Genomic DNA, 18438 nt, shown 5'->3' with positions numbered 1-18438 from the left:
CAAGTTTACCCAAGTTTGACAAAAGGCAGCCCTTCAAGCTGGTTCCTATGCCATTTTAACATGTACTCCTTGTTTTACTCCTTTGCTTTCTGGTGCAAGATGTTCTAGGCTCACCTTGTACTTTTCTCCCCTCAGATTAGGAAGAATCTATTTCTTCAAGGAACCCTTGTTTTTTCAGAAGCATATTGTATTTAGAAACCAACCTCTGTGTACTGAGTGTTCTCATTGATACCGAATGTCTTATATTTTTTAAAAATACACTTACTTATTTTGTAAGATTTCACATACATAAAAGCTAATAGGCATAGTATAATGAACCCCCCACCAAGCCCCAGCATTTACTAACCCATGACTAGTTCTGTCCTATGCATACCCCCAAGCAGTTCCCTCCAAGAGAAAAGATTATTTTTCAATTCATATTGCTATTATTGTACCTATTTAAAATGCTAACAATTCTTCATTTCAGATATCTAAATATTAAATTTCATGTTGCAAATTTCATAATTTTTTTTTTACAGTTTGTTTGAATCAGAATCCAAATAAGGTTCATGCATTGCAGTTGGTTGAGCTGGTTGAAAGTGCTTTTCAAGCAGCTTTTAATCCCTCCCTTCCTTCCTCCTCCTGTCAGTGTGTCTCTGTCTCTGCCTGCCTCTTTCTCTTCATTAAGATATTTTCCCCTATCCTTTTTTACTTCTTTCATTCCATTCTCCTTCTCTCAGAATTTGTTTGTTGAAGAAGCCTGCTTTTTAAGTTTATAATTCTGTTCCCATGTCCTTCTCTTTTTTTGTAGATTGCTTGACTCCCGATTTATCAGATTCATGCTTTTTTGGGGGGGTCAGGATTACTTCTTGTGATCATGTAGCAAGAGATACAAAATATGTCTTTCTCGTTTGTGAAATTAGCAGCAGCTGCTGATCAGTACTTATATCCATTTATTAATGGTTATAAAATCATGTTCTAATAAATTCATTTATTTATTTGAATATCTCTCTTAAGAAAAACTTAACTTTCTCAAGAGTTACTTCTTTCATTTACCTGTTTTCTTTTTTCCTTCTTTTCTTAGATTCCCTAGTACCTTTCATTAATGACCAACTAGTGTTGTTTTAATTTTCTTGTAAAAACAGTACCTTAACTCATGTATGACATGACACTAGAGATAATTTCTCATGTGTTTCGGCATATTTTTTGCTCCAGACATGTTGTTGTTCTTGTTGTTCAATCAAAAAATTGTGTCCAGCCCTTTGTGACCTCATGGACTGTAGCACACCGGGCTACTCTGTCCTCCACTGTTAGCTCACATTCATGTGCACTGAGTCGGTGACACTATCTAACCATCTCCTCCTCTGGGGCCCCTTTTTTCATCTTCAATCTTTACTGGCATGTCAGGGTCTTTTCCAGTGAGTCAGCTCTTCACATCTGGTGGTCAAAGTATTGAAGCTTCAGTATCAGTCCTTCCAATGAATATTCAGGGTTGATTTCTTTTAGGACTGACTGGTTTGAACTCCTTGCAGTCCAAGGGACTCGGGAATCTTCTCTAGCACCACAGTTTAAAAGCACCAACTCTTCAGTGCTCAGCCTTCGTTATAGTCCAACTCTCACATCCGTACATGACTACTGTGAAAACCATAGCTTTGACTATATGGATCTTTGTTGGAAAAGTGTAATCTCTGCTTTTTAATGTGCTCTGTAGGGCTTTTCCTAGCTTTCCTTCTAAGGAGCAAGTGCCTGTTAATTTCATGGCTGCAGTTACTGTCCACAGTGATTTTGGAACCAAGAAAAGAAAATCTGTTATTGCTCCCACTTTTTCCCCATCTATTTTGCCGTGAAGTGGTGGGACTGGATGCCATGATCTTAGTTTTGTTTTGTTTTTAATGTGGTTGTCTGAGGAGGCTTAACAAATACCTGAGAAAAGAAAACAAGTGAAAGGCACAGGATAAAGGGAAAGATCTACCCAACTGAATGCAGAGTTCCAGAGAATAGCAAGGAGAAATAAGAAGTCCTTCTTAAATGAACAGTGCAAAGAAATAGAGGAAAACAGTAGAATGGACAAGACTAGAGATCTCTTCAAGAAAATTGGAGATATAAAGGGAACATTTAATGCAAGGATGGGCATGATAAAGAACAGGAATGATAAGGACGTACACAGAGGAACTGTATAAGAAAGGTCTTAATGACCTCGATAACCATGATGATACCATCACTTACCTAGAGCCAGACATCCTAGAGTTGAAGTCAGGTGGGCCTTAGGAAGCATTACTATGGACAGAATTAGTGGAGGTGACAGAATTCCAGCTGAGCTATTTAAAATTTTAAAAGATACTGTTAAAGTGCTGTACTCAATATGTTAACAAATGTGTTACAAGTGGACACAGTACTGGAAAAAGGCAGTTTTCATTCTAATCCCAAAGAAGGGCAATGCCAAAGAATGTTCTAACTATCATACAATTGCACTCATTTCACATGCTAGCAAAGTAATACTCCAATTCCTTCTAGCTTGGCTTTAGCAGCCTGTGAACTGAGAACTTCCAGATATACAAGCTGGGTTTTGAACAGGCAGAGGAATCAGAGATCAAATTGCCAAATTGTTGGATCATAGAAAAAGCAAGAAAATTCTAGAAAAGCATCTACTTCTGTTTCATTGACTAAGAGATGGGAATACCAGAACACCTTACCTGTCTCCTGAAAAACCTATATGCAGGTCAAGAGGCAACAATTAGAATTGAACAGGGAACAACTGACTGGTTCCCAATTGGGAAAAGAAGATGACAAGGCTGTATATTGTCATCCTGCTTATTTAGCATCTATGCAGAGTTCAACATGCGAAATGCTAGGCTGGATGAATCAAAAGGTAGCATCAAGATTGCTGGGAGGAAGATCAACAACTTCAGATATGCAGATGATACCACTCTAATGGCAGAAAGTGAAGAGGAACTAATGAGCCTCTTGATGGGGAGGTGAAAAGAGGAGAGAGAAAAAGCTTGCTTGAAACTCAACATTCAAAAAACTAAGATCATGGCATCTAGTCCCATTACTTCATAGATCCAAACCTAGAATTATCTATTTCCTCAAGAAACACTGATTCTACTTAGTAGAAATATACTTTTGTTACTGTGTTCAGGACACTAGGAACGTTCCCTTCTCTGAGTTGGTTATTGCTTAAAGCCTTTACAGAAGACAGAAGTACATCTGTATCTTCTTTCTTCCATGCTGAGAATAGTGATTCTGAGGATATAGCAGATAATATAATTAGCATATCACATAATTACTTGTGTGTTATCCTTTATTACTGCACAGCATTCTCAGACTAGAAATACTAACACTGCTATCAACAATATGATAACCAAAAAATAGTTTAAACTTGTTTTCTTTTCCTCAGTTGGTTGTATCCTTAGGGTTTTATCCCAGAAGGACTGTAATAATCAAATTAGTCTGCTTCAGGTTTAGGATAGTTATTCTCTGTATGATTATGCCACTCACTGTAACCCGGTTGGTTAATTTCATTTTATATTGAATGTTTAGGGATTGCTTTGTTGAAACTTAATTTTGTTTTGTAAACATGTGAATTATCTAAGTGGTCCAAAGGTCATAATTAAAAACAAGATGTATTAGAAGTCTCACTTCCATTCTTGAGCCATCACCCTCTTCTCTCCCTCCCCTTTACAGGTTAATTTACCTTACAGGTCAATTTCTTTTTATTTTAATTTTATGGTTTATCCTTCCATTCTTGGATAGATACACTCTTGATTATTTACTTAGACTTGGCAGTATGTCCTGGAGATCACTCCATAGTAGTATAGAGAAATATCTTTCATTCTTTTTTATTTATATGTTGTGCCAGGTCATGAAGCTCTATCACAATTTATTCAACCAGTCATCTGACGATGGGCTTCTAGGTTGTTTCCAGGCTTTATCAAAAATGTTTAAAGATCTATTTTCATGCCTAGTGGGAAAACTAACGTATGCATCATGTGGCCTAAAGAGCTAAATGAGGCTCCCAGACCATCCTTAGCAAAAGTATCTTTTACAAGTAATAGTCTTCTCCATTGCAGGGGGCGTGGGTTTGGTCACTGATCTAGGCACTAAGATCCCACATGCCACACTGTGTGACAGATAAGTAAATGACAGTGATGGTCTTCTATATCTCAACAGATGGAAGGGAGTTTAGTGAAAGTAGTCTAATTAAACAAGGTGAAGACATTGTTGACTTTTAAGTTGTTGATTCAAACAGTAGAATATAAAAGGAATTCATCTCTACGTTTCTACTTCAGAAACTTAAAGACAAACCTTCTTCTCTCGCTTTATTCTCTGCCTAACAAACTGATTTTTGCTCACCTACTTTCTAGATTTTATTCATGTTTTGCCTCAAGCTTAAAGTGACCTTCCCATTTCTACCTCTCTGTTCTCTGTTTATCATCCTTAACCCATCCTTTGGGGTCTAGCTCAATATCTAGCTTTACTGTTAGCACTTTCCCGTTTTCAAACTTACATTAATAAAATGTATAAAATTGTTTTTTAAACTGTTAAGATGCCATGCTTTTGATAATTATTGTCAATGTATCCACGAATTTATTTATGTATATATGCATCAGTTTATCTATACAACCATTTACTTATTTGTATATCTTCTGGAAAGCATGTGCATACTGTAAGCTTTCTACAAGTCATAAACATGGTTGGTGAGGTAAATACTTATATTCCTCACTTTGAGGTGAGAGTCTAAGCAGATAAAACCTTAATTTCCATTTCTACTCCATGGTCTTCTGCTTTCTGTGAATAAACAGTGGGTTTTATGTAATACATTGTTCTTTGTTGACCTCATTTTGTATTTACTTCTTTTTTTTTTTTTTTTTTTTACAGCATTGAGCAGTCTTTGTTAATTCTTTATGATCTCTCAGCAGATTCAAATTTCTCCTCTTAAATTTGGAGATCAGATTTTATAACTTTAATGTGTGTTAGGATGAAAATTTAGGTATTACATGTTGTATTTCGTGTACCCATAATATCTTAGAAAGTATGCTGTGTAATTACTTTGCTCATTTATCAAGTGATCTCTATGAGATAGATATTATGATTCTCATTTCATAGTTAGAAAGATTAGGAGGTGCATGGTAAGTCTTGGCTTCACTGCCTAATCTTTTAAAGCTGGAATTTTTTCTGGAAGATCCTGATGACTTGTGCCCTAAAGGTCCATGTTCATTTAACTTGGACGTGTCCTTGTTTTGATGCTTCTGACAACTTCAGGATAGCTTGGGAGGTTACATGAATAAGATTCTGGTATGTTGAGTCCATCTATACAGTAGAGCTAAGTAAAGGAGAAATAGCACTCCTTTATCCTGTCTTGGCAGACTAAAAACAATAAGAGTTTATTTAGCAATTTTTAAGATCATAGTATTGAAATGATAACTATGGTGAAGCCTGTGTTAGTTCTTGTCTTTATTCAATGTATTTTGTATTCTTACTAAATTATGTCTGATTCAAGTAAATTCATGTTTTATGGCAACTTTGCATACTGAAGGCCACAGGCTTGCGTGGAGGCCCAAGTTGGGAGTTTGCTAGAAAATGAAACGTCTCTGGAGGAAGCAGAAGAACAATAAAAGAAATGTTAGTTTGGGATAGAGTAAGGAGAATGAGAACCTAAGACAGACAAACGTTTGTGCACAAATGTGTGAGATAGCTGTAGGATCATGATTCTGAATTGTCAAGAAAAGTTTAAATTATGATTATTCCTTGCCATTAAAAATTCTTTTTAAAAACTTTAAATTTGAAAGTTTCCTAAAATTTCATCTATCTAGAAAAGTTTTGGGTTCTCTAGGTTGACAGTGAGTGAAATACTTTAATAAAATCATATTTTACACATGAAAAAAATCTTAGGTAAGAAATGAATTTCCTAGCAGTTGATAAGTCATCTGTGGAAATTGACCAAGTAAGAGTAGATTTTCTTGCTTTCCGAGTTGAGGCTAGAGTGACTTGATGAGTGAAAAAGTCAAGTATGTCATTACTGGTAAGGTTTCTAACGGGCCCCTCATATTTCAAAGCTTACAGAAGAGGGATGCACCCAGGGAGAGCTGCCTGATTAATTTATGGTGACACATGGGAGCCAATGACCTTATATGTTTTGAAAATTTTTATTTCACTCCCCTTTTAAAAGCACATTTTTCAAAAGGTAAAGAGCTTTCCTTTTGCTGAAATTGCACTGCCTTCTCTTAGCCAACGAACTGAACCATCCAGTCTATTAACTAAACAAAAATGACATGAAACTTCATAAATATTTAAAACTCCTGCTATGAATTAAACATTGGGATAAAGAACTAACTCCTTTCATTAAGTACATTGTTAAATAAATAAATAAATAAAGCTCATGACATATTGCTTGGTAAATCAAATGTTTGAACGAATAATATTTCAGGTTTATTTAAACATTTACCTTGGGTAATGCTTTAAATAATTATATTACATGTATTTGGCTTATTGGACCAGATGCAACTGATTTTAATGAAGCATGTAGGACTTTTTTTTTTTTTCTTTTTTAAAATAAATGGTTGGTAAATAGTATTGGTTCAGTCCTTCAGAAAACAAAGCAATTAGCAGAACTCTGGACCAGGTGAGAAAAAATGGGGAGAGTTTTGTGTGATTTGAAAATGAAGCTCAGTACAAATCACAGGAAATTGGGGGAGCATCAAGCCAGTGACCCCACCCCTCACTGAGCTTGATTCTGCGCTTTTCTCCCTGTTGGGTGTGTGTCTCCATTCATTATATACACAGAGACAACACTTGCAGCATGTCAGGGCTGTGGGACAGTGGGCATACAGAGGTGATTAAGACATGGTTTCTGTCCTTGAGGGTTTCATGTCCTATATCAATATTGATCAACCTAGATTCCTCTCTGCCTATTGCAGGGCATGAGGAAAGTGGAGCAGAACAGAATGACTACTGAATTATGGATTTAAAAGATCTGAATTTGCCTCTTTATGTCACTGGCTATGTGGACATTGGCTCAGACAGTAAAGAATCTGCCTGCAATGCTGGAGACCTGGGTTTGATCCCTGGCTCAGGAAGATCTCCTGGAGAAGGGAATAGTAACCCACTCCAATATTCTTGCCTGGGAAATCCCATGGACAGCGGAGGCTGGAGGGCTGCAGTCTGTGGGGTTTCAAAGAGTCGGAACAACTAAGCAACTAACACTTTCACTTCCCTTTAGTCTCTTAATGAGCCTCAGTTTCCCCATGTAGAATATGCTGTAATAATACTTGTCTTATTGGAACTTTTGCAGGATAAAATGAAACACTATTTATCAGAATGAGTATTACCATTTTTGTCTTACCTTGCAGTAATAGTTAAAAGAAAAACCTTGATACCTGTCTGCATGTTCTCAACTCCTATGCACTGTACTATTGACCTTGGAAATTACGCTGAAAATTCACTAAGGCTGAATATGAATAATATCTACTGTTGTTCTTTTAATGTTTTTATGGGGAAACTGTATCACAAAAATAGAAGAATTATCTCTTTTCTCCTATAGTGGACTCTCTTGAGAATATAGCAGATTCTAAAGAAGGTTCTGTCAAAGGTTCTACAACGAACTATAGAAGATTCTCTCTTGTAGTTGAGTTTGCTTGAAAGGAATTAGCTGCTAAATTGCCAAAAGTTGAAGGTTTTAGGAAATGTTCTAGGATGGTAACTCTCAAACATTTTGGTCCTGTAACCCCCTACAGACTCAAAAAAATTATTGAGGACTTCAAAAAGCTTTTGTCTGATCAGTCAGGACGGATGTTGGTGTTGAGGAGAATAACTGCCTCACCTTGCAGTACTTTGGTGAGCGCTCAGATGCATGGCCTTCTGGCCGGGAACCTGTGATTCGTATTGCTGGAGCATTCACTGTCTCCCTGTAGGTTGCAGCTCTCTGTGTTTGCTCTGGCTGGCCTAAGAAAGAAGGCATAAACAGATTTCTACAGAAGCTATGATTCCTTGGAATACTCTGAGGAGATGAAGAAGGCTGGTACAAAGTGATTTTGGAATGTAAAGAATTTCTTTGGATTGAGTTCTGTGGAAGTTGGTCACTGACTGTGCTCTTAAGCTCTGAAATATAAATAAGTAGTCTAGGGAATAGTTTCTCTTGATGATTAATTAAAAGTACTCTCCGTGTAGTGGGGAGGAGCAGGGGGTGCTTTTCTTTATGTTAGTTATACCTATGGATATTTATCATGATATAAATTAAAATAGAAAAATTTAAACTATTAATCCATTTAAAATTTATTATGGTAAACATAAATAACATTTTTATGAAAAAGTTGTATTTTCTAAAACAAGCTGCAGTCAGATTCTTTACCATCTGAGCCACCAAGGAAGCCCATATTATAAATGAAAATTGAAAAAAATTAAACTATTAATCCATTTAAAATATAATATTATGGGGAACATAATATCTTCATTAAAAATAGTCATTTTTCCAAAACAAATTTTTGTTTTTAATTAGTTTATTTATTTTAATTGGAGGCTAATTACCATATTGTAGTGGTTTTTGCCATACATTGACATAAACCAGCCATGGGTGTACATGTGTCCCTCATCCTGAACCCCTCTCTCAACTTCCTCCCCATCCCATCCCTCAGAGTTGTCCCAGTGCACTGGCTTTGAGTGCCCTGTTTCACGCCTCGAACTCGGTCTAGTGATCTGTTTCACATATAGTAATATACACGTTTCAATGCTGTTCTCTCAAGTCATCTCACCCTCACTTCTCCCACAGAGTCCAAAAGTCTGTTCTTTATATCTGTGTCAATTGCTATCTCGCATATAGGGTCATCATTACCGTCTTTCTAAATTCCATATATATGCATTAATATACTGTATTGGTGTTTTACGTTTTAGCAACTCTCTAATGTCTGGCTTGAGTTTATGTCGTTTGGATTTTCATATTTGCTTCTGTGTTCAGTCTGTTGGCAATACCACATTTCTTATAAAAACTCTGAAAAACTCCACTGTATATCATAAGAGAATAAGAGTGAAAAAGGCAGATAATGTCTTAGTGTTATTAAAATAATGTTGACCTCTTCAGTCAGTTCAGTTGCTCAGTTGTGTCCAACTCTTTGCAACCCCATGGACTGCAGCACACCAGGCCTCCCTGTCCATTACCAACGCCTGGAGTTTATTCAAACACATGTCCATCGAGTTGGTGATGCCATCCAACCATCTCATCCTCTGTCATCCCCTTCTCCTCCCACCTTCAGTCTTTCCCAGCATCAGGGACTTTTCCAATGAGTCAGTTCTTCACATCAGGTGGCCAAAGTATTGGAGTTTCAGCTTCAGCATCAGTCCTTCCAATGAATATTAAGGGCTGATTTCCTTTAGGACTGACTGATTTGATCTCCTTGCAGTCCAAGGGACTCTCAAGAGTCTTCTCCAACACCACAGTTCAAAAGCATCAATTCTTCTGCACTCAGCTTTTTTTATAGTCCAACTCTCACATCTATACATGGCTACTGGAAAAACCATAACTTTGACTAGATGGACCTTTGCTGGCAAAGTAATGTCTCTGCTTTTTAATATGCTATCTAGGTTGGTCATAGCTTTTCTTCCAAGGAGCAAGCGTCTTTTAATTTCATGGCTGCAGTCACCATCTGCAGTGATTTTGGAGCCCAAGAAAATAAAGTCTCTCACTGTTTCCATTGTTTCCCCATCTATTTACCATGAAGGGATGGGCTTGGATGCCATGATCTTTGTTTTCTGAATGTTGAGTTTTAAGTTAACTTTTTCACTCTCCTCTTCCACTTTCATCAAGAGGCTCTTTAGTTCTCCTTTGCTTTCTGCCATAAGGGTACTGTCATCTACATATCTGAGGTTATTGGTATTTCTCCCGGCAATCTTGATTCCAGCTTGGTTTCATCCAGCCTGCATTTCCCATGATGTACTCTGCATATAAGTTAAATAAGCAGGGTGACAATATACAGCCCTGACCTAATCCTTTCCCGATTTGGAACCAGTCTGTTGTTCCATGTCTGGTTCTAACTGTTGTTTCTTGACCTGCATATAGATTTCTCAGGAGGTAGGTCAGGTGGTCTGGTATTCCCATCTCTTGAAGAATTTTCCACAGTTTGTTGTGATCTACACAGTCAAAGGCTTTGGCATAATCAATGAAGCAAAAGTAGATATTTTTCTAGTATTCTCTTGCTTTGTCAATGATCCAAAGGATATTGGCAATTTGATCTCTGGTTCCTCTGCCTTTCCTAAATCCAGCTTGAACATCTGGAAGTGGAAATAGACCTCTTTAGATTCCCTGAAAAGAGTATTGGGTACCTATATGGCTCCCTGGACCACACTTTGAGAACTGCTACTTTAGGATATGGCTTTTGCATGACTATTTTACAAAAAGGGTCGGTTAGAGAATTGCCAGAAGTCACACACAGCGATTTAGCAGTTAATGACTGATAGGTGGTGGCTCTAAAGTCCCTGCTTTTGGTTTCCTCTCTGCTCTCCTCTTCCCCCCAGTGCTGCACAGTCTTTTTGTACCTGCCTTATTTGAGTATCATATATCTGAATATATAATATTATCTATATCAATACAGTGCCATACTATGTATATATATGACAATAATAGTGTAGATAAATGGTTCCCGGCACGCACCAGTGGTTACTCCTCCTCTTCTTTCACCTCCTGTGTCTTCCTCCTCACAGTTTGTCTTGATTTTTCTTGGTTCTTAAAGGTCAGTTAACTTGTTTGTTTGTTTTCTCCTTTTGTTTTACTGTCTCTTTTGTCCTCTTGGCCACTGGTATTCACACTCCTAATACATGGTCTGGTTCTGCCGTCTGTCATACTTCACACATTGACGCCCTGCAGGTTTGTGATCATCATTAAGACAGGATTGCTCTTCATTCTGGCTGGAGAAATTCCTCCATGGCTTTCATTGTCACCACTCTGAGAATGAATTCTTTGCATAGTGATAATTTTGACATCTTTCATTAAAAAGGGGTTAGGTCTTGTAAACCTTTACTGTATTAATGATGTTTATTTTAGACTTACAGAGTGCCAAAAGACAAAACAGGCACCACCAGGATTGGTGACCTGGCGCCCCAGGACATGAAGAAAGTTTGCCATTTAGCCCTAATTGAGCTGACTGCCCTCTATGATGTCTTGGGTATTGAACTGAAACAACAGAAAGCTGTGAAAATCAAAACAAAAGGTAATTTTGAAACAAAAACCAGTTGGATTTACTCCTGAGCTAGTAAGAACGAGCTTGGCTTTTTAAAAGTATCCTTTCTGGGGTGCGGGAAATGCATACATAACAAATTGCCTATAATCCGCACATGAATACATCTAATGTTAGGATTCTAAAATCTTTGTAATTTGATAAATCTGTCTCCTAAATTATAGAAAATAAAGGCATAATCAAATATTTAATTACCATTAAAAAAAAGGAAATTCTCTTCAAGGATTCTTAAATGCTCTCTCCTTTGAAAGCTGTATTTAAAAACAACGTTTGGTATATATACTTATTTCTAAGACTGGATCTTGACAACTGATTAATATGGTTAATCTAAGATTGGATCTTGACAACTGATTAATATGGTTAATCCTCATCAATTATTTTTGCTTTATTTATTTGATAGCAAATGCACAGGCAGTTAGTAGTATGTCTCTTTGTTCATTTACAATCTACTTTTAACTCTTTTGCAAAAAATATTCTTCCCTCTTTGAAGACAATAATGTGATTTTGGCATATAATATCCCTAAATTGTGCATCTCTTGCATATACAGTTTTTTTTTTCCTTTGTAATCAGCTTGCTTTCCCCATTATATAAATAGGCTGTTGTTTTTTTTTATATATAATATGATAGAAAACAAACACCTCCTCAGTTCTTGTTTTTTTCCAAGATTTTATTCATCTGAAAATCTAGATAATTTTCTGTTGATAAAGCTTTACTATTTAGGAATCTCTGACATCTCATTTAACTTTAAAGATATCTCTTAAAGAATAACCAAGAATGGGGATTATTGAGTTGCTATGGTAACGTTAGCAAAGACAAGTATTCACCTGATATAAGTTTTAGAGGCAGTTTCTCTGTAGGACTGAAATGTACCTTCCCTCAAGTCTTCTCTGCCATGCTGGGCCCCAGAAGACCCCATTCTGTGTTTAGTTCCTTTGAGTGAGTATTTTAGCTTAAGGCTTGTGATGGTGAATTTCTGAGTCAAACAGTTCTGGTTTTCCACAAGTCCATTATGGATAAAGACTTCAGATGCTTTTCCAAAAGCTTATCACAAAGTCTTCTCCAGATACAAAATAAAAATTTAATTTAAATAATTGTGAAAAAAAATAGTTGTGACTTAATGTTCAAGACTTTCAGAGTGACTTAGAGAGGCCTTTTTAATTTTATCTCAGAACTGCCTCCTACCAGACAAATATTAAGCCATTCTCATTAAAAGTACCACTATAATAGATTTTATTTCTACCTTTTTAATATTTTTGTATCTTATCTAAGATATTTATGTTATAAACTAGAATTTGACATGCTTAAAGATTATGCTTTTCTTAATTCCTAAACTAAAAGTTATTTACTAGGTTACTGACATTGCTCTGAATGTCAGTTTCCAATGTCTGTTTTCATATCACAGGATTATCCCCCTTTTCTTGTTCACAAATGATTTATATCTCCCTGGTGATGTGTGTTACACTTTTTTTTGCTGTAACTGTTCACTCAGTGATGGGTGTGGGGTAGGAGGTGCTGGGTAGAAGCTATGCTTACATCAGACTGAAAGCATATAATTTTAATTTAGAAAAATTATAAATTATTACCTGTCATGTCTTCTGGAGTTATTCCCAAATATATAAAAAAACAAATTTAAATTCACAAAGACCAAGTATCTACTGTGTTCTCTAAAGAACATTTGTAGAGCAAGCTCATAATCTTGGCTGATTTTCCAAAACGCAAATATTTATACTTTGCTCTATTATAGAATGTTGAATGTCAGTTAAGTATGGAAGAGATGAGTGATATTTACTTTAAGCGAGAACTTTTAATTTGATTACATTTAGTAAACTATTTGCATGTTTTGCCTATTCCCACAGCACTCTATTTCTCTTTTGTAACAGTTTATACTTTTCTAATTATTTTGGTGATGATCTATAATCATTAGTTTAGTTGTCTTTGCTTGCTAGATTGCTTTATAACGTGGAGCCAGAATTTTCCAACTAAGTTGTGTTTACCTAATTGGTAGACAATGTCACCCACTTAGATGCTCAATATAGTTGAATGACAGTATTAGGAATCTGGTACCTTAACATTTTTGCATTAATATTTCATAGGTTGATGAATGTGAAGAGATTTTGTTGTTGTTTTTGCAGATTCTGGCCTTTTTTGTGTCCCATTGACAGTATTGTTAGAACAAGATCAGAAGAAAGTACCAGGAACTCGAATACCTTTGATATTTCAAAAAGTAAGTAGGCCCAAATGGGACAGCATACTTGAGATAATGGTGTTTTGTTTTTGTTTTTGCATTCATACTATTATAACATAGTTTTACAATTGATATGCCCTTTTATTTTACACTTTGGTTTTTCTGTTCAGAAAACAGATTTGTTTCAAGGGCTCATAATTTTTATTTCATGGTGATGCTTTCAGTATTATTTCTTGTAACTGTGATTACCTGGCATCATTTTCCTGTCTTATATTAGCTGGCTTTGTATAATTGAGATTTCAATTCTATAATACATAGGAGTGGGGACTGCTGATAAATTTCTAGGGAATTGAATCCTCATGAATATTTTATGCCTGTATGTATTTTCCAAGCTTTCCTATTTACAATGAGGATGTCCAATTTAATTTACTAGTGCCTTCTTCCAAAGTAGGCAAAGAAACCATAAAGTAGAATTAGAAAATGATTGCTAAACTATAAAGTCACTTGTGTAGCCAACACTCAATTATTCATAAGGGGATTATCTATGACAATATAAAAGTTTCAGTCTAACCTCTGAGCCATCATTGTTCAGAAATACAGATTACATTGGATAAAAGACAGGGAATACCCCTGAGGAAGGCTAGTCACATCAGTTGTGGGCTACCCAAGATGCAGATTTTGCAACAGCTCAGGCATCTCAGTTTCTGAAAATTCATGGGTAGCAAGAATGGCAGTAGTAATGTTCTCAGTTGTTTGGCTCAACAAAGCCATTTAATACTTAAGCTTAATCTACTTGGCACCAATTCTTACATTATTCTAATCCAGTCATTTACTATCTTACCTATTAATACTAAGCTCTGATTTCTTCATTCCTCATAATCACCATTACATCCAAACCTGTGTCTCAGTGTTTCTCCTGATGGACTTTGTTGTAGACAGCTTGTTCTAGTCACCAGCTTCCTCTAGTCATTACCTGCAGAACCTGTGTCTGTGTGGATAGTTGTTCATGGTGTCTGTGATAACCAGAGAGATGCTTATAAATGGAGACCATAGATTCAAGTTCTTTTAATGGCAGTAAATGGTGTGAGTTACTTATGCAGATGGACAAAGTATGGATCTCAGTAGGACCCTTTTCCAGTGTATTGGGGCTATTCAGAGAAACAGCATCAGTAGGAGATTTCTCTTTCTCTCTCTCTCTTGGAGAGAGATGCTTAATAAATCTTATTAAGTAAATGAAGGAATGAGTGTGTGTTGGGGAGGCGGGGAGAGAGAGACATGCAGCCACACACACACACACACACACACACATACACACACATGCTTTCCTTCATTCACTTATTCAATAATATTTATTGAGCATCTGTCTCTCTCTCGGGGTCAGGGGTGGGGAGAGAGAGAGATTTATTATATGTTAAAGAATTAGCTTCTGCAATTGTGGGGCCTGTCAAGTCTGAATTATGTACAGCAAGCTGGAAACACGGGCAAGGGTTAACATTTCAGGGTCGAGTCTAAACTCTGCAGGTGGAAACTCCTGTGGGGTTTCTGTGTTGCGTCTTGAGGCAGAATTGTGCTGCTTTGGGGAACCTCAGTCCGGGTTCTTACAGCCTTCATCTGACTGGATGAGGCCCACTCACATTATGGAAAGTAGTGCTTCACTCAAAGTCTACAGGTTAAATGTTAATCACATCTGAAAAACGCCTTCACAGCAACATCTAGACTGGTGTTTGACTAAATAGCTGGGTACTGTAGCCCAGCCTAGTTGACACATCAGATTCGCCATCACATCAGCGAAGAGCAAGCAGTGGTCTCAACAGAAGTCAGTGTTGCCTCCTGGTCAGACTCAGGATTGCATCCAGTCCCCTATCATTTTCTCTTGACATTGTTTTCGTATTTAGTTAGTTTACATTTTTGGTCTCTTCAGACTTTTTAGAGACTCAGACTACCTACCAGTTTGAAATCTTTGGATAAGAGCCTTAAAGATTTTGGGTTCATATAAAAAATAAAAGAGAATATAAAGAGCTTTCTATTAGATAACACTCATCTGTTAGTATCCCCTCTGGATGATAAGCAAAAAAAAAAAAAAAAAAACACTGTGATCTATCCTGAAGAGTATTTTTAAATTTTATCAGCTGACAATGCAATTAGGTACTTCGTTAATTTTATTGAAAGGAAAGAATTGAAAACCACTGATTTGCAAAAATTTTTATTCTCAGTCTTAAAGATTATATTTTATCAGATATTGAGAAGTATACCTCAAAGAGGCTTTAACAAAGCTTATCTAATATCTATAAATTGTATCTGGTTCTCCATGCCACTACACCCCCCACCCCAACCCCACACCTTAGAAACACACTGTTTAAACCATATTCCCAAAAGCACTAGAGAAATAGAAATATTCTTAACTTTTATCTATGGCAAAATTCTGGCAAATTAGTAAGTCATATTTTCATAATGTATTATTTGTATTTTAACAATGACAGTAGAATGTAGCTAAAATATGTTATTCTCAAAGTGAGAAATAATGAGAAAAGTGACAGTGTATATTTACATTCTCTGTTGAATGCTGGTATTCAACATTAGAGAATAATAAAAAACAGTAAAATCTAAAAATGTAAAAATTATTCTCGTTCAGTTATTTAGAAATCATCAGTTTTGCCTGTGTATTTAATGAAAGCAAAATTTGTCTTACTGCTAAGAACTAATTTGATCCAGCTACTGGCATGCAATTTTATTTTTTGTTAATAGAATATTTAAACATTTTATAAGATGAAATAAATTGCTAGTATGTTGAATAAATGTCACATGGGTATTATTTGATATATTTAGTTTTAAATACTTTATTGAATAATGTTCATCTAATCTAAAATGATTCATTTAAAGATTTTTTTCCCCATGAGTTTTTATCCAGTGTAACTTGAAAAATGTCTCAAATCATTCCAGTTGAATTTTTGAAATTCAGTGCTTCTATTTTCAATCAGTAATACCTTCTTGGAAGACTACTCTTTGCTCTGTTCTTACCTGACTAACTCAGAATTAGTACAGACTTTGGCCATAATCCAGGGATATAAGAGGTGGGGTCATGGGGAACAATTGTGCCCTCTTCCAGTGTCTTATGTGCTACAGTAAATCATATTTCAGTACATCTCGATAAAGGTCATGACGTGACTTAGCAGCAGCAGCAGCAGATAAAGGTCAAAAGACTTCATTCATGATGCCGTGCTTTGCTGCTAATAGACATTTTTATAAGGATGGGGAAAATAGTAAGCTTTATGTTATTTATATGGAGAGGGCAATGGCACCCCACTCCAGTACTCTTGCCTGGAAAGTCCCATGGACAGAGGAGCCTGGTGGGCTGCAGTCCACGGGGTCGCTAAGAGTCGGACACGACTGAGCAACTTCACTTTCCCTTTTCACTTTCCGGCATTGGAGAAGGAAATGGCAACCCACTCCAGTGTTCTTGCCTGGAGAATCCCAGGGACGGGGGAGCCTGGTGGGCTGCCGTCTATGGGGTTGCACAGAGTGGGACACGACTGAAGCGACTTAGCAGCAGCAGCAGCATGTTATTTATAAAGCCTTGGTAAATCATTAAGGAGGTTTCTCTGAAAAAAAAAAAAAAATTAAAATTGTATAATGTTTTGGCACTCTGGAAGATGTTATGCCTCGGGGTATGCAGAGGGTATTATAATAAGTTTGGGGCTGAGAGAAAAGTAGGTTTGTCTTTTAGAAGAAGGCTATTGTGAAAGGAGGGGAATGGATGGTAAGGAAAGCCTATATGATGCTAGCAATTCCTTATATTTAAATTGAGAACAAGGAAATTGATTTTTTGAAATAGTCAGTGAAAAGTGAAAGTCACTCAATAATGCAACCCCATGGACTGTAGTCCACCAGCCTCCTTGGTCCATGGAATTTTCCAGGCAAGAATACTGGAATGGGTTGCCAGCCCCTTTTCCAGGGGATCTTCCCAATCCAGGGATCAAACCCAGGTCTCCCACATTGCAGGCGGATTTTTTACCATCTGAGCCACCAGGGAAGCCCTTAAAATAGTCAAGTAAAAGTTGCTCAGTTGTGTCCGACTCTTTGCAACCCTATGGACCATACAGTCCATGGAATTCTCCAGGCCAGAATACTGGAGTGGGTAGCCTTTCCCTTCTCCAGGGTATCTTCCCAACCCAGGGATTGAACCCAGGTCTCCCACATTGCAGGTGGATTCTTTACCAGCTGAGCCACAAGGGAAGCTAAAATAGTCAAATACCCCCTAAAAACCATTTGTGTACTGCCCAGGGAATGCATATTCCAATTGAAAGTCTCTGCCAAGAAACTAACCACTTCCTAGCTTCCAGTGTTATGTCATTGAAATTTCTCCATTTTCTTATTCTTGTGGGTTTCTGCCTTATTAAAACAAACAAAAAAAACTTAGAGATCTGTGTGTATTCATCAGGTATGATTTAGAAACCCCATACCAAAACTGTTTTTTTTTTAATTTAAGTTTACCACCAAAAGCTTAAAGCCTAAAAATGAATATTTGTGAGCAGTTTTTCTTTTCCTTCTATCCTAAACAATTTTTTCTTTGAACACACTGAAAAGGAGGTGAAAATATGCAAATTCTGTAATTTCATAAGATGTATTTGATTGCAGAATGTGTGTTTCTGAAAAAGCAGAAGAAATGGATCATCTTAGTTACTTTTAAACAGTGAACATGGGTCAGTTTCTATCTGGGATATTGCAGGTGTTGTGTGAAGTTATATACTTTTTTTCCAAAGGACCCAACTTTTTCCAAATTACAACTAAAGTTTTGGGAGATACTGGCTTAAAGATGAGTAGTGATTGTGCCATAGCATTCAAAACTTAGTGAAATCCTGTTAACATGTCACTGTATTCAGTTTTTATTTATGTATGTATGAAGGAGATGTTAACTTTGAGACTGTGCTTATTAAGAATGCCAAAATCAGAATGTCCTTTGTTTATACACAGCTGATTTCTCGCATTGAAGAGGGAGGTTTGGAAACCGAAGGTCTCTTAAGAATCCCTGGAGCTGCTGTTCGAATCAAGGT

The 18438-nt window shown here is 36.6% G+C and overlaps 1 protein-coding gene across 1 annotated transcript in view; it reads left to right on the top strand.

The window, feature by feature from the left end:
- ARHGAP18 (Rho GTPase activating protein 18) overlaps positions 1-18438 on the top strand; it is a 136662-nt gene that overhangs the window by 86130 nt on the left and 32094 nt on the right. Inside the window, exons 6-8 of the mRNA XM_040238875.1 lie at positions 11009-11174; positions 13335-13426; positions 18359-18436. Coding sequence (XP_040094809.1) covers positions 11009-11174; positions 13335-13426; positions 18359-18436 — 336 coding nt within the window. The remainder of the gene's footprint in view (positions 1-11008; positions 11175-13334; positions 13427-18358; positions 18437-18438) is intronic.

The sequence above is a fragment of the Oryx dammah genome, unplaced genomic scaffold (genome assembly GCF_014754425.2).
Source record: "Oryx dammah isolate SB20612 unplaced genomic scaffold, SCBI_Odam_1.1 HiC_scaffold_4, whole genome shotgun sequence".
Lineage (NCBI taxonomy): Eukaryota > Metazoa > Chordata > Mammalia > Artiodactyla > Bovidae > Oryx > Oryx dammah.
Note: the sequence above shows the minus strand (reverse complement) of the source record. Positions and strands in the feature narration are given on the sequence as shown.